Raw genomic sequence first — 23087 nt, forward strand, 5'->3', positions numbered from 1 at the left:
AAGGACACACATACACAGCTTTCTTTACTTGTCTGATTCTGTTTCAGTTTTTCCAGACAGGGTGTCGTGCAGGCCATGTAGGTTCAAGCTTGGTCTCCTCATGCCTTAGTTTACAGACCTCTGGAATTGCTGGTACAAGCTCAGTGTCATGCATCCATTTTAAAGTTACATTTGTATGTGTTGTATGTATGTGCATGTTTGTAGGAGGGCCTGGGTTTCATGGAGTGTGTGTGGATGTCAAACTCAGGGGGTCAGGCTGAGCAAAAGGTGCCTTCGCCTTCTAGCCCATCCCGCTGGCCCTCATGTACTGTAAATCCCATCAGTGGAAAAAACATGGACTTTCCTACTGTTCTGCCCAGAGCTGCTAAGCTGTGAGATCCAGGGAGACGAAGACCATGGGGACATGTCCTTCAGGCAAAGTTTGCTGGCAGCCAAGGTCATGACATTGTGGTTTGGAAGAAAGGTTAAGGCCAAATTAGAGACCAAGCGTGAAGGTGTCTGCTCCAGGCTGAGCACATACCTTTACCAGCTCAAAGGGAAAGCGTTCATGAAAGATGCGATTGATGCGGGCTCCACCAGACAGCTCCAGAGTGTCCACCTGATCTCCAGAGCCCTCAATTCGCTTCTCAAAGTCCACTCCAAACTGCTGGACCATCCTTCAAGGAAAGAAAAGGCAAAAGGTCAAGATGGGGGTTTCTGCATAGCCCCACAATTACATGAGTCATGTGTCAAACTTTGCTTTTCAAACGGTTTTTAAGTTACATTTATTTATTGGGGGAAGGCATGCCCTAATGTATGAGCAGAGTCAGAGGGCACATATGGGAGTCAGTTCTTTCCTTCCACCATGTGGATCTTGGGGACAGAACTCAGGGTATCTGTCTTGGCAACAAGTACGTATATCTGCTGAGCCATCTTGCCAGTCCTGTGGCTAATTTTCTTGTCCTTTATGATTTGCTGTTTTTGAAGACCCTTCTGCCTAGGCCTCTAAAGTGCTAGTATTACAGATATGTATGCCACCATGTTTGGCATTTTTCTTTCTTTTTAAATATCCCTGTTTAACATCCAATGTATGCATGTTTTTAAAACTGAGTAAAAGCCAGGCATGGTGGTGCACGCCTGTAATCCCAGCACTTGGGAGGCAGAGGCAGGTGGATCTCTGTGAGTCTGAGGCCAGCCTGGTCTACAAAGCGAGTCCAGGATAGCCAAGGCTACAGAGAAAACTTGCCTCAAAAAATAAAACAAAATAAACAAACATCAACAAAAAATAAACAAAAAAAAAGAGTAAAATAGCACAGCTACTTCAACAAGCACTAACACCATCCTGGTTGTTCTCATGGGCTCCACATAGCTATTATTGCTAAGTTTCTAGATGGAAACAGCTATGCAGCCCCTCTCCAGGGCTCAACTTGATTTACTGAATGGCTCAGTGGCATAACAGTCACTTCAGAAAGGCCAGGGAGCATCTGTGGTTTCTGCTACCCTGTTGTACAGGAGCTCTAACACGGACAGGCTGAAAAATCTTGATTATGGGTTCTGAAGTGGGGCTGGAGAGATGGATCAGTGGTTAAGAGCACTGGCTGTTCTAGAAGTCCTGAGCTCAATTCCCAGCAACTACACGATAGCTCACAACCATCTATAATGAGATCTGGTGCCTTCTTCTAGCATGCAGGCAGAATATTGTATACATGATAAATAAGTAAATCTTAAGCCAGGCGCAGCAGCACACGCCTATGTTCCTAGCAGAAGGAAGTGGATCTCTGTGAGTTTGAGGCCAGCCTCGTTTAGAAAGTGAGTCTAGGGGCTGAAGAGATGGCTCAGAGGTTAAGGGCACTGGTTACTCTTCCAGAGGTCCTGAGTTCAATCCCCAGCAATTACATGATGGCTCGCATCCACCTATAATGAGATCTGGTGCTTTCTTCTGGCCTGTAGGCAGAACACTGTATACATAATAAATAAAATATTAAAAAAAAAAGAAAAAAGAAAGCAAGTCTAGGACAGCCAAGGCTACACACAGAAACCCTGTCTTGAAAAACCAAAAACCAACCCAACAACAAAACAAAACAAAACCCCCCAAAACAAAAAAGGGTCCTGTACTGTGAGCCTCAGTTTGCATATAAGCAGAACAGGACAATAGGATGAGCACTAGAGAGCTTGGAAACCACAACTGTTTGCATAACCAGAAATAAGAAAAAAACATTTTGGGATAGAGGTGGTCAGCAAGATGGTTCAATGTGTAAAGGATTTGTCACTGAGTCTGATGACCAGTTTGATCCCTGGGATCTAAATGATGCAAGGAAGGAACTGACTGCTGAATGTCACTTTGGACTTCCATACTCCGGGCTATAAGATATGGAACCTTCCCAAAAGGAATAAAAGGCTGTAAGTAATTCACTTCAGACTCCTGATGTCACAGCTTGTTTTATAATGTGAGGCTGGCTCAAGCCACACTCTACCTTCAGCTTACAAGTGTCTCTCTCTCTCTTCCCCCCCCTCTCCAAGACAGTGTTAATCTGTTATAACCTTGGCTGTCCTGGACTCACTTTGTAGGCTGGCCTCAAATTCAGAGAGATCCACCTGCCTCTAGAGGCCTCCCAGAGTGCTGGGATCATAGATGCATGTCACAGTGCCCAGCTCTTTACTGAATTTCTCACTAAACATGATTCTGCTGACTAAGCTGACCAGTGAGGATCAATCAGCCTACACCCCTAACCCCAGTGCCTAAATTATTATATTATGTTAACATGCTTGCTAGATGCTGGAGATCCAAACTCATGTCCTCAGACTACTTTATAGATTTAGCCACTGGCTTCAAATAATTTTTTTAATTTTTAGACATTCATTTTCATTTTTATTTATGTGTATATATGTGTGGGTGCTCTGAAGAATAGAAGAGGGCATCGGGTCCCCTGCTGCTGCAGTTGTAGGTGGTAAGACACCACATGGGTGCTGGGAACTGAACTCAGGTTCTCTGCAACAGCACCAAGTGCTCTTTACCACCAAGTCTATATCTGTGGGTACCCGTGTGCCACAGTGCATATGTGGAGGCCAGAGACAAATCCCAAAGTGCATTCTCTCCTTCCACCATGGCCATTTTAGGGATAGAACTAAAGCCATCAGGCCTGGAGGCAGCTCTTTAACTTGCTGACCCGCCTTCTCAGCTCAAGAACTTTTTATTTACCTTCCTGCCTCTCCCTGCCAAGGGCTGAGATAGTGGTCTAAGATAACACGGCCCATGCAGATGTGTCCAAAAGGGCCAACTAGAGCACTGAATAAGGCGCAACACAAAAGGGTAACTTATTAAAACAATGTGGGTTTTTTTTTCTGTTTCTATAATGCAAATGCAGTTTCTGTACATGAACCTCACAGATGACAGTGTCATTTTGAAATATCAAGAGACTGAACCTCCCACCCCCAAATCTTAGAAGCAGCATAGGACAGGGCCTGAATGGAGAGCAGAATGAACCAGCTAGGCAATGGGGCAAGGCAGGAAGGGTGGTACACACTGCAGCAAGGCTTTGGTCTTGCGTGTGGGGTCATCAGGCCGGAAATTCTTGTACTCTTCCACTTCCTTCTCCAAGGATAGTAGTTGGCTCTGCAACTTGCTGCGCAGGGTCGGCAGTGACTCCCGGATGTGGTTGGTCAGTTGCTATAGGGGAAAGGTAAGGGTCAGACAGGGTAGCACATGCCTAGAGGTCAGGAAAGAACACAATCCACCTTCAGCCCAGACTATCCAGAGCCTTGGGTGCAATCCAAAGAGAGCCACAAACCTACAGACAAAATCATTAGGACAGAGAGAGGAGCAAGAACCAAGTGAGCAGAGGTGATATTCATGGCTGTGGATGGTGGGAAAAGCGTGCAGGCCTGGGATGGTCCTGCTAACTCTAAGACCTAGTGGTGTCCCCTGAACCAATGCACACACCTGGGATAGCCTTGCTGGCTCTAAGACCCAACGGTGTCCTTGGGGAAGTATGGGGGGAGGGAGGGAGCACACATCTGCAGGGAGATGGAAGGGAGAGGAGGGGACAGAGTAAGAGCATCACTTCGTAGCAGATGGCTTCACATCAACAGAGAAGAGGAAGGCTCTGAAGGCACGAATGCTAGAGGAGAGGAATGGAAGAGGCTCCTGCCTGTGGTGAGGTCCAAGCCCTCAGGAGTCAGGGGCCCTAGCCCTATGGTGCAAACTTCGGTCCTCTCTCAAGGGAAGCTACAGGTCTCACAAGGCAGGCTAGGTGCTTACAGCAATATGGACCTCTTAAAATTCTTATTTACCTATTATTGTGTGTGTATGTGTGAGTGCAAATGTCAGGGTACTTGTGTGGATGTCAGAGGATAGTTTCATGGAGTCTATTGTCTCCTTCTACTTTTACATGAGTTTTGGGATTGAAATCGGGTCCTTAGGCTTGAATAGCAGATGTGAATCTCCTGGGCCACCTGTGGATCACAACCCTGAGCTCATGAGGAGCAGGAGTAACCATTGCTCTACATAGCACCCCTCAATTTAAGGGGAACAGCCAGGATACACACCTTCTGCTTCTCAAGCGGCCCCAGGCCCTGTGGAGGATTTTCCTTCCTGTTCCTCATACTCTGCCCAGGCCCAATGGCCTCTGGCTTTAGGTCACTTCCTGTAAGATACACTGTCCAGTCCCTGTCCCACTTGCTCTAGGGATGCTACTCTGAGCTTCCATCTTGCAGTGACACCCCCCCCCCCCCCCCCAGCTACAGCTAGTATTCGACTAGGAACTTATCTGATGGCTCTTACTGGCTGGCCTCCCACTGGACCTGCCCTAAGGACAGTGGCCTTGCACACAGTACCTCTGGCACCATTCCATGCTAATAGAGGAACTTTGCTGTTATTTCTTGAGTCAAGGAGACTCTCATTTAGCCCAGATTATGTAGCTAAGGATGACCTTGAATTTCTGATTTCCTGAGTGCTGGGATTAAATATGTACCACCACACTGGATGTGATGCTGGAGATGGAGCCCAGGGCTTCCCGAATGTGAGGCTGGCACTCTGCTGCTGAGCAACACTCCCAGCCCCTCACTGCAGGATTCCAGACAGGCGATCTACCATTGAGCCACGCCCTCATACTCTTCCGGGGGGATTTTAGGCTGGTGCTCTGCTTCTGCCTGCACTTAGTGGTTTTCTTACTGTTTCATCATTGTGAGAAATGAAGCATAAGGCATATGGCAGTCACTAGATACTGTTTCCTCTGACACAAGGTATGTGCCCTCTGTTGGACACCCATGGCCTCACTGACGCCTAGCCTAGGAAATACAAGGAACAACCATTTTCCCTTGATGGGCAAGAGGAGGGAAGTGTGGAAAAGCTGGAGGACTCCTTGCTTAGAGGCTAGGCAGGGCTTTAGATCCCAGCAGTCCAGACTGCTGCATCTTCCCACTCAGCTGCACTTAGCCGCCTTGACGGACCTGTTGCCAACCTCAGGACTGTCTTTAGACTTCCGGGCAAGTGAGTGAATTCATTTCTGCAGTGGCATCTAAAGACAGTGACACTAACAGATGAAACAGTCATTGTACCAACTTACAACTCACCTAGTCCTTAGGACGGGAGTAACCAGATGGACTGACAGCCTTCTTACTTGCTGGAGACTGAGAACGGCACAAGCCTACATCCCCAGTGTATATTATGCAGCCTGTCCCGCTCTGTAAGGTAGCCTCAAACCTCAGCTGTACCTGATTCAGGGTCTTCTGCAAGTGTGGGGTACCCATGCGGTCAGCCATGTGCCGATAGGCTGGGTGGGAGAGGAAAAACTTCCTCTCAGCTGCCAGGGCAGCCCGGATGTCCTTTTTGCCCTCGATGTCTTTCTGGCTGCGGTTAACCACGCCAATGTAGCCTAAAGAGAAAAGGTCAAGGTATGTATGAAGCCAGGAGGACACAGTGCTGTGGCTTCCAGTGTTGATCTGGTTCAGCATGGGCCAGGTAGAGGTTAGAAGCAGGCTGGCCCCATAACTCACTCACAGGATGGTATTGAGACTCCACCAGGGGTGTGAATATAATGGAAGGTAGCAGGGGAAAGCAAGTTGAAACGTGGAAGAAGATGAACTTCAGGGGAGGTATGAGCAGGCTGGAAGTGTAGCTCGGCAGGGACAGCCCAGTGTAGCATGTACACAGCCCCTAACTTCCAGGACGGGCTGGGCAGACAACTGTGCAGTTAGGAGCTCCGGCTGGTTCTGAGCAGTGTTTGTCATGAACACAAGCTGCAGTCATTCTGAAGAGGAGCCCTTAACTGAGGAACTGTCCTCCGATTGGCTTGGAGGCCATTGCTGAGTGATGCAGGAGTGCCCAGCTTGCTGCAAGAAGTGCCAACCCTGGACTAGTGACCCTGGATGCATACAAAGCAGGCCGCGCTGGGCGTGGGGGCGCACGCCTTTAATCCCAAGACTCAGGGAGGCAGAGCAGGAGGATCACTGTGAATTCAAGGTCAGCCTGGTCCACACAGTGAGTCCAGGACAGCCAAGGCTACACAGAGAAACCCTGTTTCTAAAACACACACACACACACACAAAAAAAAAAAAAAAAAAAAAGAAAAGAAAAAAGAAAAAGAAAACAAAGAAAGCAGCTGTGTATGGTACATGTCTTTAATCCCATCGTTTGGGGGCAGAGGTAGGCAGGTATCTGCGTTCCAGGCCAATCTGGTTTCTGGAATGAGTTCTGGGACAGCCAGGGCTACACACAGAAACTGTCTCAAAAACCCAAAACAAACAAACAAACAAAAAACCAACCAACCAAACTGACAAACAAACAAACCATTACAACCAGCAAAATGGCTCAGCAGCAAAATGGCTGGGCAAGCCTCATGACCTGAGTCTGACCTCTCAGAATTCACATGAAAACAGAGAACGGACTCTAAAAAGTTGTCTCTGATCGCCTGAGGTGTGGCAACCTCTCCTCTACAAACATCATACATAAACCCACACCCACATGCAAATAATAAAGTAAAATAAAACCAACTACAGTCAGGGTTAGTGGCCCACGTCTGAGAAGTCTGAAGGAGAAGGAGGTCAAGTTCAAGTGTCAAGTTCAAGGTGGCCCTGGGTTATCTCATGATAGTCACTAGGCATATATAGTCTTTATAAAGAAGAGCATGTAGACAAATAGTTTCAATATTAATAATAATACTAAAAAAAAAAAAAAAAAAAAAAGCCTATGTAGATAAAGAAACCAGGTGTGGTGGCAGATGCAGAGTCCCAGCTGAGGCTGATGCAAGACAGTCAAGTCCGGCCTGTCTCAAACAACAAACAAAACAAAGCACCACAGAAGTAACAAGAAAAGATGGGGTACTCAGGGCAACAGTAGCACAACAGGGGAAGACAGAGGCCATGAGGTTCCCTCCAAGGTCAGAGTCTGCAAAGCAAGGAGGAAAGGGGCAGCGGGAGAACCCTTTTGCCTGTTGTAGGTCTTCTGGTGCTGTGGACCAGCCAGGACCTTGTGTAAGCAAGGTCCAGCCCTCCAGTGGAAGGGACCCTGAAGTCACAGGAAAGAGAAGTGAGGAAGAGAGCCCAAGGTCACAAGATGAGAGGATACCACTCTTGAATGAAGAGGAAGGAACAGGTGCCACTCTTAGGAAGACAACGGGAGACAAGAGGCCAGGCAACTGGCCATCATGGGGAAGAGGTGGACGAGGCTCTGTAGTCCAAATGGATGGATTCTTACAGCTAATGCCTGTGGGTATCAGCATTCATAGCTGGTGGAGGGGACAGAAGTGTTCACTTGTGCTCTAGTCCTAGCATTTCATCCCTCGGCCTCCACTAGCTAGGGAGGCACTTCTCAGCCCCCAATCCTTGCAGCCAAGAAAAGTTTCAAACATGTTCTTAAAAATGGAGGTGGGGGCTAGAGATGGCTCAGTGCTTAAGAGCACTGGCTGCTCTTCCAAAGGACCCAGGTTCAATTCCCAGCACCCACATTGCAGCTCACAACTGTCTAAAACTGCAGTTCCAGGGGATCTGACACTGCCACACACATACAAGCAGGCAAACGCCAACATGCATAAAATAAAAATATATCATTAAAAAATAAAGAGAGACAGATGGAGTTGGTTCCCTCTTCCAGCTTTATGTGAATTCCAACCAAAAACGAAACTCAGGTTGTCAGCACTTTACCCCACACTGCCTTCAAACTCATGAGGCTTCTACTTCAGGCTTCTGAGTATTGGACTGACAGGTCTGTGTCCATGGCCGGCTGTCCTCCAACACCTAAAAAGCACCATTCTTCATGGAAGAAAGTGACAGCTGTAGGGTCCTTCAATATGCAGAAATAAGCAGTGTCTCTGTTGTGCTTTGTTTGGAGAGTGAACCTAGTTCTTAGCGTGTGCTGGGAAGCGGTATACCACTGAGACTCATTCCCAGAACCTAAATTATTTTTGAAAGAGTATTTTGTATATTTGTTTGTTTGAAACAAGGTCTCATGTAGCCTAGGCTGGCACAGAACTTTTTATGTAGCTGAAGATGACCTGGAACTCCTGATCCCCCTGTCTCCACCAACAGAATGCTGAGATTATAGCATGTACCAAGGTTGGCTGCCTACTTGCTTCCTGAAGTTCCAGAAAACAGCTGTAATTCAGAACCACTGTGTCCAGATGAAAATCTTGAAAGAAATATCCACGCTCCCACAGCCTACTCTAGCCCTGCATACCTCTTCTCAAGGGCAGTAGCTTGTTTTCCAAGATATCCCTGGCGTCTGTGCCTTCATCCATCAGATCCAGCTTGGTGATGACACCGATGGTCCGTAGGCCTGAAAGAGTCCAGAGGTCAGAAGGGGTCATGAGGAAAGGACACCTGGGGCCCTGACAGGCCATAGGACAAGGGCCAAGCCATGGTGTCGTTTTGCCAGGACACCTGTTGGCAGAGAGTAATGTGACAATTACAGGCCCAGTGACGGTCAAGTGGCAAGTGCTTTCTCAATAAACACTGACCAAGAGTGTGAGTGGGCCACAGCAGAACTAGGGGACATCATGGAAAGTAGAATCTCTCCTGCTCATCCAACATCACACTTGAGCCTGAGTGACTGTTTCCAGGGCTCCCTGTTACCTGGCTCAAGTTCCATTCCAAGTACCACTACATCAAAGTTCTCCCCAAGTCAGCATACCCCACAGCAAAGCCACCCCCACCCCTCTACCCTCTAATCCCTATAGCCAAAGTTTTTTTTTTTTAGTTTGGGGTCCTGAACACAATTCACCTGGGCAATTTATAAGCTGAGCGTCCAGGCCAGGGCAAAGGATGGTGTAACTCCACGAGCCAGACTTGCTTTAGCATTCACAAACCCTAGGTTCCACCCCTGTACCAGCTGAGCTGTGGAGCCTGGACTCTTTCTAAGCATCCAAAGACACTGGGTGCAGTGGTGCACACCTGTAATCTCAGCACTCGGGAAGTGGAGGCAGGAGAATCAGAAGGTTAAGGTCATCTTCAGCTACACAGCGCTTGAAGTCAACTTGGACTACATGATGTCTTGCCTAAACTAACAAGAACCTGAGACATCAGGAACTCAGGCACCAGCCCAGACACATATGTACGTGTGTTGCCTGTAGGCAGCATGTGTGGAAGACACACAGGCCAATGGAGGCCCACAGAAGACTGGTGTCAACTTGGACATCACAGGTGGCTGCATTAGCTGGCACTACTGTGAAGGGGAGCTGTACCTACAAAAATTTGTGGAACTAATAGGGGACAGGCCACACCAGGAAGAGAAGGGTGTGGGCAGGGGCCTGAAGTATGGATGCCAATGAAAATGTCTGCTGATGAGAATAGATGCTGTGAGGATAAAGAGTAGGTAAGCAGACACTGGGGCCTCCCCACAGAATAACACACTATCACTACAGTATAAATAAGAGCTGGACGTGGTGGCTTGCACCTGCAATCCCAACACTTGGGAGGCAGAGGCAGGTAGAATCTGCTTTAAAGACTACTGTGGTCTACATAGTGAAGTCCAGGTTAGCCAGGGCTACACTCTGAAACCACGACTGAAAAATAAACAAATAAAAACCATAAAAACCAAAAGCAAAAACCACAAAACAGGGCACATTACACATACAAAAATATGACTATCCCATTTAAAAAAAAAAATAAGTTTACATGTAAGAAAAACTCTGGAAGAAGTGTGGCCAGGGCTGTCTACATGGAAGTGGGAAGCTTTGTGGGCTCCTGATTTTCCATGTTGACTTTACTTTTCTGTAAAAACGAGTACTTTCAAAGGCAAACCAAAAAAACAAATAGTGCCTCACCACAGTGATGTCCACTTTGCACTGCCTCACACATGCTTTGTCGTGGTCATGCCCATTCTGTGTGTGACAGCGGACGATGCGACTGGCCTGGCTGGGAGGCTCCTGAGGAGGGGACCATATAGCCTGTATTTCCAGCTCACTCTGCAGCCTCATAGGCCTCCCACCCTCAAATCTCTCTCAGGCTGTGCATGCCCTTCTCTACCTCCCCATGTTTGGCTTCTTCACTTTTTTCTTCTTTTGAGACAGGTTCTCATGTAGCAGATGACGAGCATGGACTCTTGGACCCCCTGCCTTCACCCCTGGAGCTCTAGGGTTAACCGTGCAGCACTATACCAGGGTCATGCGGTGCTGGATCCAGGCTTGGTAAGCACACTACCAATGGGTCATACCCCAGGCCCGGATGTTCCCTCCTCACCAAAGAGGGCTTAACACTATAGACAGATGTGTCTGCAATTATAACTGTGTCCCGGGAGGGCCACTGCTAAAGATGGGGTCTTAGTGGTTTGTGTCTGCTTTTCAGCTTTTGGTTTTATTAGAGCAGCTTAGGTATTTTTGTGCGTATGGGTGCTTGTTGTGCATCTGTGTTTGTGCTCTACGAGCATGCTTGGTACCTGCAGAGGTCAGTAAAGGGCATCGGATCCCCTGGAACTGAAGTCACAAATTGTTGTGAGCTATTATGTGGGTACTGGGAACTGAACCCATGTCCTCTGCAAGAGCAGTTAAGTGCTCCTTTTTTAAATTTTTATTTATTTTTTCCTTTTATAGACAAGAGTTTCATTATGTACCCTTGTCTGGACTTGAACTCAGAGCAATCCACTTACCTCTGCCTATTATGTTCTGAAAGAGCAAAAAGTGCTCTTAACTGAAGATCCCTCTGATCAAACCCAGATTCATGCTGAGCACCTCTGAGCTACCCCTCAGCCTCTCACTGGGGTATTATCTGCAGACTAAAATTTGGATCTTAAATGTTCCTCAAAGGTTCATGTACTAAGCTATCTGTGGAGTAGAGCAACTGGGAGGTGATGGTGCCTTTCTGAAGTAAGGTCTCCTTGAAGCTGTCACTGGGTCCCATGGAGCCTCCGCATTCAAAGGTCTCCTGTCCCTTTTCCTCTTCTGTTTTGCTCCCTCCCTGCACAGTGCTGTCTTCTGACAGGCCCACAGCAACAACTGCCAACCACAACAGGAACCTTGGAAACCGTGAGCCTAAACAAACCTGCATGTTCTTTAAGAGGATGACTATGTCAGTGCTGGTTACAGTGACGGAAAACTCTCACTACTACAGCCAGACACCACCCTCCAGGGCTGGCGGAGTAGACCCAGTCAACACTCAAGAAAAGCGAATGTCTAGCTACTTCAAGTATCACAAGGGATGACCACCACACAGGGGATGTTCACTCTCAGGAAGCCTCTTTCTAACACAGCCCTGTGACAGAAAGCACACCAGGGAAGGGACCTAGTACTACTAAAAATAGTTGCTGCCCCAGGGCTGGAGGTCACCTTGGGGGTCCACCTCCTTGGCCAGCTTGAGGGCATCCGAGTTGGCTAAGTCCATGTTGGCAGGTGTGACGGCAAGAATGAGGCTGCTCTCTCGGCTGATAAACTGTAGGATCATTTCCTTGATCTGGTACTCAATGTCTGGTGGCTGGTCCCCCACTGGCACCTTAGTGATGCCTGGGAGGTCGATGAGGGTCAAGTTCAACACTGAGGGGAAAAACAAGAGGCAACGGTGGTCAGAACCTAGAAAAGAGAATATGCAAAGCCCGGCCCCATAGAGACCCAGTGAGCATCAGTGAGTTCCCAAGGGAAGTCACATCTCAGGACCACTCCTAACACACCTACTAGAACATACTTCTGTGTGTACTTTCTGTGTTGGATGGGGGCCCTCATGGGCACAGGTATGTGAGGTCAGAGGTCATATAGGTATCTTCCACAATTGTTCTTCACCAAAGTTACTCTTTTTAAAATTTAATAATAGTATTTAGTGCGTGTGTGCGTGTACCAAGGTGCAATTCAGAGACTAGGGAATCTACAGTAGTCAGTTCTCCCTGGACCCTGGGAAGTGAACTTGGTCATCAGGTTTGCCAGCAGGTGCCTTTACTGAGTTAATTTCTGCCTCGTACACCTTATCCTTTGAGAACGGGTCTCCTCACTGAGCCTGGAACTACCAATGCAGCTGCACTGGGCAGCCACTGAGCACAGGAATCCACCATCTGCCCCGACCGCCCAGTTCCAGAATTAAAACCACACTGCACTGGGTTGTGCTCTGCATGGCGGCTGTGGCATAAGGCAGGCTTTACGCTTGTGCAGCAAGCACACTACTCACTGAGCTAAGCCTCTTCATTTTTGAGGCAGGGGCTAGGTGTGGAGCCCAGGCTGGCCTGGAACTCACCATGTGGGTCAGGCCATCAGGCCATCAGCGCTCACCTAGCATCCTCAAATCCCTGCATTCCATTCCTAGCACACAGAAACCAGGCCTGGATGTGCATGTCTATAGTCTCAGCACTGGAGAGGGAGCTACAGGCTGAGGGACGCAAGCTCACCTGCATCATCAAAGGAACTGGAGGCTACTCTGCACTACACAACATATTGTTTTGAAAGAGAGAAGCAGAGAGAGGAAGAGAGACAATAAATAGGGCCAGTGAAGTGGCTTAGTGGGTAAAGATCCCTACCACTAAGCTAGATGATGTGACTTTGATCCCTGGGACCTACATGGTGAAAGGAGAGAGACGACTCTGCCAAGTTGTCCTCCAACATCCACATGTGCACCATATAATGTGAGACTCTCTCCACCCCCTTACGCCCCTCTCCCACACAAACACAGAGAAAAGAAAATTTAAAGAAATACATTAAAGGTAGGAGCTGAGTGGTACCAACACTGGCTCCTTCAGAGGCTCTTGGTTCAACTCCCAGCACCCACATGGTGGCTTATAACCACCAATAACTCCAGTTCCGGGCGATCTGACCCCTCTCTGACTTCCTTAGGCACCAGGCATATAGATGGTACATATATATACATTCAGGCAAAATACAGTTACAGAAAGTACAATATTTAAAAATTTAAACCAGAACTTTTTTTTTTACAAAGTTTAGCAGATGTTAGCATCAGTGTTTATGTCTTAGGCCACTGAGTGCTTGGATTACAGGTGTTCACACCACCATGCCTGGTTCATTTTTATTTTAAATGTGGTTCTGGGAATTGACTTTACCCATGCTACACAGGTGCCTGAGCACAGGGCCCCAGCCTCAGCTCTAATTTTTTGGCTTCTGTTTGAGATGGGGTCTTATGATGTCCTTTGGCCTTCATCTCCCAGAGCTGGGATTACGCTATGTGCCCATGCCCACTCTTGCCCACCATTTCTAAGTCCACAGTGCTTTTTTCAGATGCTCGGGAAGTAGAAGGAGCCTACTGGACAGAAGAGTATACTAGCTTCCCTTGGTCCCCGCCAAGCTACCTACCGTGTGGTGAATAGACCCGGAGGTTGATGGGCACTGGGGAGATGCCTTTGTTGGTTCCTGTGACCCGGTCAGTCTCCGCTTCGATTTCCTGCCGGACTTCATCAAAGTCTGTAAACTTTTTGGACTTGCAGTGCAAAAACTCCGCATATTCTGACACAAGAAAACAGATGTTCAAGGTGAGAAAAAGAGAGGGGAGGATAAACAAGAACATGCAGTGTGCTAGGCAGGGGAAGAAATGAAGCCACTTGAGGAACACGGCACCCATTCATTTTATTGGGTTTGCTGATATTTTGGGAGAGTCTCACTGTGCAGTTCTGGCCCTGAGCTCAGGCATTCGTTTGTCTTTGCTAGGACTGAAAGTGTGTATGTGTATGCCACCAGGCCTGGCTCACTCTTCTTTTTAAATTCTATTTTTGTGTACAAAGTACTCATACATACATGCACACTTGTGTGGTGGCCAGACATCAGCCTCAGATGTCCTTCCTCTACTACTCTCCACATCACTTTCTGAGACAGTGTTCTGAATGGGTCTGTCTGGGCTAGACTGGCTGGTCATGAAACTGGAGTGACCCTTACATCTCCACTGCCCCAGCACTAGGGTTACAAGTGAGCACCCCAACACCTCAACTTTTTTTTTTTCAAGACAGGGCTTCTCCGTGTAGCCTTGACTGTCCTCAACTTACATTGTAGACCAGGCTGGCCTCAAACTCGCAGAGATTTGCTTGCTTCTACCTCCCTGAGTTCTAGATTCCAGGTATGTGTCACCATGCCTGGTTTAACACCTGACCTTTTACAAGGGTACTGAGAACCAAACTTAGTCCTTCTACTTGTGACAAACCCTCCCCTGACAGATTTTTTTTCTTTTTGATAAAGGGAATTGGCCCCTGGCTGCTCTGGAGCTCAGTATGTGGTCTGGATGCACTGACAGTTGAGATCCCATTGCCTTAGTGTCCCAAACTGGGAAGAGCAGGGTACTGCAGCAAGCACCCGTAACCCTGGTACTTATAAGGCTGAGGAAGGACAATGAGATAGACAAAGACCAAACTGAGCCACACAGGAGAAGCTGTCTGACAAAAAAAAAAAAAAAAAAAAAACACCTAAAAAGACAGCAGGTGTCTGTCTGTACTGAGGGAATCAGCTGCTAGGCTAGGGTCTAGCTGTTTCAATTTTCAAAGTAAAAGGCTGAGGAGGTGCCAACTCTTGTCTCAAAGGCTGCAAGAACAACTCCAGTAGACAAGCTGTGAGGCAGCAAGGTCGATGCAGGGAGGAAAAGCCAGGATGAGCACTGGGTGGAACATCTGAGGATGAAAACAATCCAAATCACAGGACCACAGCAAAAGCTGCCTCAAAGAACAGGCACGGGGAGCTTGGGATTAGAAGGCCTGGGTGGCTCCACAGTAGAGCTGGCCCAGCAGCTCAGCTGACAGAACCCTCAGCACACATGCAGGAAGACTGCATAAGGCAGCATGGTGACAAAGGTCCAGATCCAGGGATGCACAGGTGAGGGATTCAGAATAGACCACTGTGGGCTATGTCCCTGTCCCCTGTCTCAAAAACAAAACAAAACAAAACAAAAAACACCGAAGCATGTGGCTACAGATGACTCAGAAGTTTGTTGTACAAACATGAAGATGGAAATTGGGATCCCATCACCCACATACCCACCAGGCATCCCCACAAATGCCTGTAACCTTAGCACCAAAGGGCCTGAGGAAGAGAAGGCTCACTGGGGCTTGCTGGCTTCCAGCCTAACACAAAACAAGCCCAGCATGGTGGGGCACACCTTTAATCCCAGCACTCAGGGGGCAGACGGAAGGAGGTTCTCAATGAGTTCAAGGCAGGCCAAGGTTATACTGTCTCAAACAAAACAAATAAACAAAAAATAAGAGCCAGACACCCTGCCTCAAAGAAACAAGTAGAGAGGGTGGACACCCCTGCCCCACCCCTCCCCTGCCCCACCCATTTTACAGATATGGAATCTGAGGCCCAGGGAGGACATGGAGTTGACTTAAGCTCAGTAGTGCCAGGATGGTAGGCTAGACCACCTGGCAGGGGTAGTGACTCCCAAACCCAATGACCTCAACAGGCTCAGGTCTGTATCTAGCATGGGTGCTAGCCAGCTAGGAGCAGGGCCAGTGAGGGTGTGGACGGGAGCTTCTGGGACTCCCCCTCAGCCCCCACACACACTATCAGCTGACCCACTGCCCAAGGGCAGCCGTCCTCTGGCTTTCCAGGGGACAAGTGGAAACACTCTTCCTACAGCTGCCACTAAAAATGGCTCAGTCGCCCAGCCCCCACAGAATCTCAGTTCTCTTCCGGATCAGGGCAGTCAGCAAGCAAGACATGGTGCAGGGTAAGGCAGCAGAGCCAGGGCCAGAGCCAGCCTGGTTCTTCCCCTTCTCCCTCTGCCTGCCTGCCACCCTATCCAGCTTGGCCTCCTTTACCATCTGCATTATGTTCATGGGGCTGGAACCTGTCTGCACAAGCAGCAGTACCAGTGTTTGCTACAGTTTGCTACAGCCCTGGAGGACGCAGGGCCTCAGCTGCAGAACAGACATCCCGACAAATCTGCGAGGGCAGGGGGAGTGGCAGCCAGCACCATTGCCATTTGGGGAACAGAGAGCCCTAAGGTGCAGTGTGGAAAAGCGCTGGGGTAAGGGGCTCTGTCATCATCCTGTCTCAACACCAGAGAATCCAGGGAGGGCATTCGTATAAGCCACACAACACCTTTGACAGGCCCTAACACAAATGCCTGGTTTACGTTCCATTGGGGCAGCCCACACCTTCAGAAGCAGTCAGTAGCTAAAGGCAGAATCATGAGTTAGGGGCCAGCACGGGCTACACAGCAAAGCCTTGCCTTAAAAAGAACCTCTTAAGGCTGAAGACTCAGTCAGTGAAGTGCTTGCCATGCAAGTGTGAGAACCTGCCTTTGGTTCACAGAACTCACAAAAGAAGACAGGTGTGCTAGTGCATGCTTGTAACTAGGGCTCACCGGCCAGCAGGTCACCTTAATCAGCTGGACCTAGGCAGAGAGAAACATTGCCTCAAAAGATTCTATTAATGCACATGCTCAAATGCTAAATCAAAGAGTGTGCTGGATGCCTTAAGGCGGAGCTGCTTGCCAGCTGGTCATCAGTAGCCCAGGCCACGCCTCTAACTTACTGCCAGCCCTGCCCATCTGGGTCCCCATTTTCCCTGGTGACAAATCCAGCTCCTCTGGTCCCTGGGCCAACACTGCAGCATTCTGACAGCCACACATCCACTGGCAGCAGAGTGGATTCCCCCTGGGCCTGCCCTGCACAGTGAACCAGATAGGCTCTCCAGAGGGCTTCTTAGTGCTACACAGGCCCCAGTCCAGGCCTGGTGCACAGCAGGGATAAGGGAAGAAACCAAAGGTGGGCCTAGGTCAGCAGTCATTCTGCTAACCCTGGTGGGCCAGCCAGCCTTTTTGCCAGCGGTTTCCCAATGGCAACATCATTGTGTGCGAAGGGGTCTCTAAATAGCTTCTATTTAGTCACACCAGCCTGCATAGGTGTGACTATAAGCGAGCCTGAGTCTATACTTTTCTAGCACCTGCTTCTGCCTCTTAAGCTTGTACCTAGGTGTTAGAAGATAGAGGCAGGAGGATCAAGACTTATCCACAGCCTAGCAAAGTGCCAAGAGGTTTGCCTTCCTCAGATCTTTTAGCATTGGCATGCATGCCTAAACACGAATGCCTGGGGGCTCAGAAACACATTGGAGACCCCTGGACACACCCAACAACCAAACAGGATCTGTTAACCTGAAGGATTAGCACAGAAGGAAGGCCAGCAGCACAGGTTAGGCAGTTAGTCTCACACAAACCAACAGGGTTTGTTGGCTCAGTAGTCAAGATTGAGTACTGTTCTCCCTTCTCTCTCACACACACAAATAACAGATCAAAAACAGTAGGAATGGGGATCAAACTCAATTTGGTAGAGAACCACATAAACCCAGCACTAGGGAAATAGGAACAGATCAGGAGTTCAAGGTCACCTTCAGCTACTCAGGGAGTTTGAGGCCAGGCTACCTCATACTCTGTCTCAAAAATGAAACAAACAATCCTAAATCATAGGCCACACCTTTAACCCCAGCACTAGGGATGCAGAGGCATATGGATCTCTGTGAACTCATGGCCAGCCTGGTCTGCAATGTGAGTTCTAGGTCAGCCGGGGCACAGAGTGAAACTGTCTTGAAAAACCAAAGATAGATAGATAGGTGCTCCACAACATTTACTTATTATTCCTGTTTAGATTGAGACAAGTAGGGACTGTCTTATCTAAGACACACTGGGACTAAGATGGTTACAAGGCAGTGGCTCCAACTAGCCTACAACTTGAGCCACACCTGCTTCAGGCTCACTTTTTTCTTAGACCCAGAAGCACACCAAAGTGTGTTTTTTTCTGCTACTGATGGCTCCCCAGGCCTTGGTCTTCCAGACCCTGTTCAGATGGAAGACAAAGGTTTAGAAAAGCGCCTGCCATGTCCAAACAGCCTAGGGGAGGAGGTACTAGGTAAGAAATGGTGGAGAGCTCCATCCACTTTCTAGTCCTTAGTCCATGCAAACAGAGCACTGATGAGGGACACAAGACCCCAAGAGGGGTGTCAGGCAAGAACAGAGAGCAAAGTATTTCTGCATCACCTTGCCTCAGTGTATTTGCTGTTCCAGTGGGAAAGAGAGACAGTGAGAACACAGCAACACAGCCAAACATGGTGAGGCACGTCAGTTATTCCAGCACATAGGAGGTAGAGCCAAAAGGATCAGGAGTTCGAGGCTAGCTTCAGATAAAAGCAAATTCAAGGCCAGCCTGAACTACATGAGATTTTTGTTTTCTCAAATAAAACTCAAGAAAGCACAGTTTTATCTATCAAGTGAACATGGTGAGGGCCAGAGGTGAAGACACAGGAGCCTGAGGGGCATCGAGGAGCCGTGGTTGTCTCTGGGGAACAGGAGGGGCTGGGCTCTGGTAGGGACTGGCCATGTCCTGTCATCTCTCTTTGGCCCAGTAATCACAGACCAATCAAGGTCAAGGTGAAGAATGGAGATGGGAGGGAAAACCCCACGCCCAAAGTTTAGCAGGGTGATTCTCAGTGAGGGCAGGGTTCATCCATGGGCCACTAGGCTTCCTGGTGCCTGCGGTCTTGGGTAATTTTTAACAACACCAGCACTATTTATGCTCAGCAGACCAGCCTGAACAAGAAGCCACAAGGCCCTTGGGTGTCTGAGGTACTAAAGGGGAGGACCTGGCCGGACTCAAAAGCAACATCTTTACACTCCTGAAGCTGGGAGGAACAGACAGTACAGAAGTATGGAAAGACAGCTGTCTGCCCAAGTCCTGGCTCTGCACCTTGGGTCCCAACCTTCAGTATAAGGAACCTGTAATCTCAAGGGCTCAGCCTCGCCACCTCCACTCACAGCTCTGCATACACTACTGTTATGACCTAGAACATGCTCCCAAGGTCCTGGCTCCAGGGTAGATTAGAAGCCTGATTCCATCTCAAACAGTCCATGTAATTCTCTACATCAGGTGAATGTGGTGAATGCATGTCTGTAGCATCTATCAGACCAGGAGTGGGGAAATGTGGCAGCCTGGTGACAGCACAGCAAATGCACCTTATGAAAACACAAAGGACAATGTCCCAGCGAGGTCTTGCATAGTATGGGCATTTGCCTAAAAGAAAAGAGACTGGCAATGCACCATTAGGCCAAGGGTCAGGGGCATTCAAACTTAGGGGACACAGAACAGAACATTCCTGACAGACACACCTGCCCACTCAGCCCAAAAAGATCCAGTTAAGTTCCTATCTCCACAACTGTCTCTCTGCCCCAAGCATCCATGCCTCCTCCCATGTCATGTGACTCACTTCAACACTAGTCTAAGGTCCCTTCTTACCACAACTACACAGGTCTCATCATATCCCTGAGATTAGCTCCAATAAAGATCTAAGGAGTAGGCCTCCTTTGCAGCCTTAGGCAAGAAATGGGGAAGTTTGGGCTCCCTCCAAAAGGGAGAAAGGTCTGGAACTGATTTGAACTTTTATGTAGGTCAGTTCTGGGCAGGCGTCCCCAACTCAATGGTTCCTCTCATGGACTTCTCCCCAACTCTACCCAGAAAATCTCAGGCTTCCAGTAGACTTTGGCAGCCCAGAAATCTCCACAAATACCAAGTTTGCTAGGTTAACAGCACCCCCTATTCCCTGCACATGCCAGCCAGGCCTTGGGCTGTGCTGTTCCAGGTATTGGGAGGCTGCAAATGGAGGATAAAAAGTTCAAAGTCAGGCAAGTGAGGTGGTGCACAAAACTGCAGTCCCAGCGCTCTGGGAGGCAGAAGCAAGAAGATCTCTCTGAGTTCAAGGCCAGCCTCGAACAAAGTTAGTCCAGGACAGCCAAGACTACACAGAGAAACCCTGTCACAAAACAAACAAAACAGAAAACAAAACAACAAAAAAAAGTTCAAGGCCTACCTGAAATACAATGAGTTCAAAACCTGTCCATCCTACAAAGTGAGACTCTTGTTTCAAAAGAAGAAGTAAAAAAAAATGCAGTTGGAGGAATTGGGGTTATAGCTCAATAGAGTGCTCACCTAGTTTGCATAAGGTCCTGGGTTCCATCCCCAATACTCCAAAACCCAGGCAGGATGGTGCATACTTATAATCCCACCACTAAGCAGGCAGGAAGCCAGGAGCTCAAAATTTACCAGATTCAAGGAGACCTGCCTGAGCTAACAATTTTAGACAGACAGACAGACAACTTAGCCGGTTAAAGATGCAGCTCATAGCACTTGCCAAGCACATGCAAAGCCTGAGGAGCATGGAACTTGGAAAATGTAAAGTAGCAGTTTCCAAGGTCAGTTTCTGAGAGAGGCCCTACCTGAACTTTCCCCTCTTCCCCCAGCATCTTTTCACTGGGAGCACAGGGTAGAATTCAGCCTCTGGACCAGCTTTTGATAAAATTTAAGTACTTGGTGAACCACTGCTTGTGGCAATCTCCATGACAAAAGCAGTGGCCTTCCGAAGTAGGGGTCAGTTGATCTGCTGTCCTAACAAACTGTCCCCAGACAATCTGGCAACAGCAAGCATAAAACCACAGTAAATGGGCCAGAGAGCTAACTGAGCAGGTAAAGACACTTGCCACTAATCTTGACGACCTTAGCTAGGTGCCAGGGACCCAAATGGTAGGAGAGGACTGACTCATGCAAAGTTGTTTTCTGACCTCCACACACACACACAAATATATATATATATAGAGAGAGAGAGAGAGCTAGAGAGATGAATCAACAGCTAAGAACATACACTGCTCTTACAGGACCCTAGCTTGGTTCCTAGGACCCAGGTAGGGTGGCTCAGGAGCACCTGAGCTCCAGGAGTTCTGGTAGCTTCAGATCTCTGTTTGCACCTTCAGGCAAATATACACACCCACACACAGGCACATGCATACACATAATTTAACAAATAAAATAAGAGGCTGGGGAGATGGCTCACAGGTTAAGAACACTGGGTTCGGTTCCCAGCATCCATAGAGTAGCTCACAGAGCATGTATCTCCTGTTCCAGGGATCTGGTGCCCTCTTCTGACTTCCACAGGGACCAGGCACACACATGGTGAGCAAAACATTATACAATTAAAAACAAAAACATACTTTTTAAAAAACAAAACTACAGTAAAGTCAAGAATGGTGGCTCACTTAGCACTGTCATCCCAGCACTCAGGTCCAAGGGAGCTGGAGGCCAGCCTGGGTACCAGCTGCCCACACAGGCTACCAACCCTGCAGGTGTACAGCTAGTGCTGCTCATTAACGGCTGGTACACGACTAACTAGTGTCCCATTCTCTTCACTTTGCAGGCAGGGTGTCCATGAAGAGAACCCGGGCAGGCTTTCCTCCCTTCCCTGCTCACCCGGGCAGGCTTTCCCAGGGTAGCCGAGGACCAGCAGCAGCAACACTGCTGGGTGCTATCTCATGAAATAGTGCAAAATAAGCCAGGCGGCAGTGGTAGTGGTGGCAGCTCACACCTTTAATCCTAACACTCAAGAGGTAGAGGCAGGTGGATCTATGAGTTTGAGGCCAGCCTGGTCTACAGAGCAAGTTCCAGAACAACCAGAGCTACACAGAGAAACCCTATCTCTAAAAACCAAAAAGGGGGGAAAAAAAAAGTTGCAAAAATAGGGATTCCTAAGGTGATGTGGAGGCCCTTTAAAACAATGAGAGCAAACACAGGAATGGGTGCCAGAGGCCTTTCCCAGTGCAGCTGATTGGAAGTCTGGTCCCAAAAGGCAGCAGCCCATCCTATGGTCTATCATGAGGGAAACCCCACAGGACATGGTGTACCAACCACCAGGTCTCACTGATGGAAAAATAGCCTCTCCTCTGAGCTAGACTGATGGAAAAATTGCAGGGCCTTGGAAGGCAGGGTGTCAAGTCATGTTGCACTGGTTGAGGATCCTAAGTCAGTGGCCCACTAGAAATGTAGGTAATCTGGCTACACTCCAGTTTTCCCATCTGTAAATTCAGTTATAGGACACACTGGGAGCTAACTGGCAGCACAAGAATATGGCCTGGGCCTCAAATACCAGGCACAGCGGTTCTGGTCTGTAACTGTACAGAAAGCACAAAGAAGTAATTTTGGTTGACACAAAAGACCTCTTAAAAAAAAAAAAAAAAAGGATTCAGAAAGTAACTATGGGCACCTGGAAGCCTAGTCCTGCTTGGGCACTCAGAGCTGCAGAAGGTGTTCACTGGGCTATTTCTTAGCTTCCCTGTACATATGGGACCTAAGACTGAAACCCAATCAATTAAAGCTCTGATTCCTACATCCTCATCGTACCAAGTCCATGTCTGCACCCCAATGTGGCATCCACATAGTACATGTTTGTTGCTCTTGTTTAGAAACGGGGTCATGGGTATCCCAGGATAGTCCTGAACTCTATGTAGCACAGGATATCCTGGAGCTTCTGATCCTTCTACCTCTACCTCCCTGGTGCTGGGATTACAAGTGTGTATCACCATTCTAGGTTCAGACTATGGGGGTGGGGGATACGGTGGAACCAGGGCTTCCCACATGGTAGGCAAACTGCAAACTATCTTGCCTTTGCACCCCTTTATCTAGCTATCGATTCATTTAAAGTTTATTTTTACTTTCTCTTGTCTTTTGTTTTTGAAATCTCTATTTCTCATACCTGTTTTGGAAAAGATGAGCTGCAGAATGAGAGGCCTCCGGGTGACAATTCCTGATCCACGCGGAAGGAAGTCCCTGGGAGAAGAGAAAGCAGCAGAGGTGACTCACAGTCCTGCTCGTGAGGCAGGAAGTGTGACCCCAGGCAATGAGCAACTGTTTCTGGCAAGCTTCAGCAAACCCAACCCCAGCTGGGTCCCTGGGGAAC

The 23087-nt window shown here is 48.4% G+C and overlaps 1 protein-coding gene across 10 annotated transcripts in view; it reads right to left on the reverse strand.

Moving 5' to 3' along the window:
* The window catches only part of Dnm2 (dynamin 2), an 85094-nt gene that overhangs the window by 29871 nt on the left and 32136 nt on the right, over window positions 1-23087 (reverse strand). For all 10 annotated transcript variants that reach the window (XM_055601438.1, XM_055601436.1, XM_055601437.1 and 7 more), the window contains exons 2-8: window positions 22884-22957; window positions 13692-13841; window positions 11733-11936; window positions 8651-8749; window positions 5692-5852; window positions 3504-3646; window positions 521-656 (exon numbers count right to left, since the gene is read on the reverse strand). In XM_055601438.1, the coding sequence (XP_055457413.1) occupies window positions 521-656; window positions 3504-3646; window positions 5692-5852; window positions 8651-8749; window positions 11733-11936; window positions 13692-13841; window positions 22884-22957 (967 nt within the window). The remainder of the gene's footprint in view (window positions 1-520; window positions 657-3503; window positions 3647-5691; window positions 5853-8650; window positions 8750-11732; window positions 11937-13691; window positions 13842-22883; window positions 22958-23087) is intronic.

This window comes from Psammomys obesus, unplaced genomic scaffold (genome assembly GCF_907164565.1).
Source record: "Psammomys obesus unplaced genomic scaffold, mPsaObe1.curated_primary_1811, whole genome shotgun sequence".
Lineage (NCBI taxonomy): Eukaryota > Metazoa > Chordata > Mammalia > Rodentia > Muridae > Psammomys > Psammomys obesus.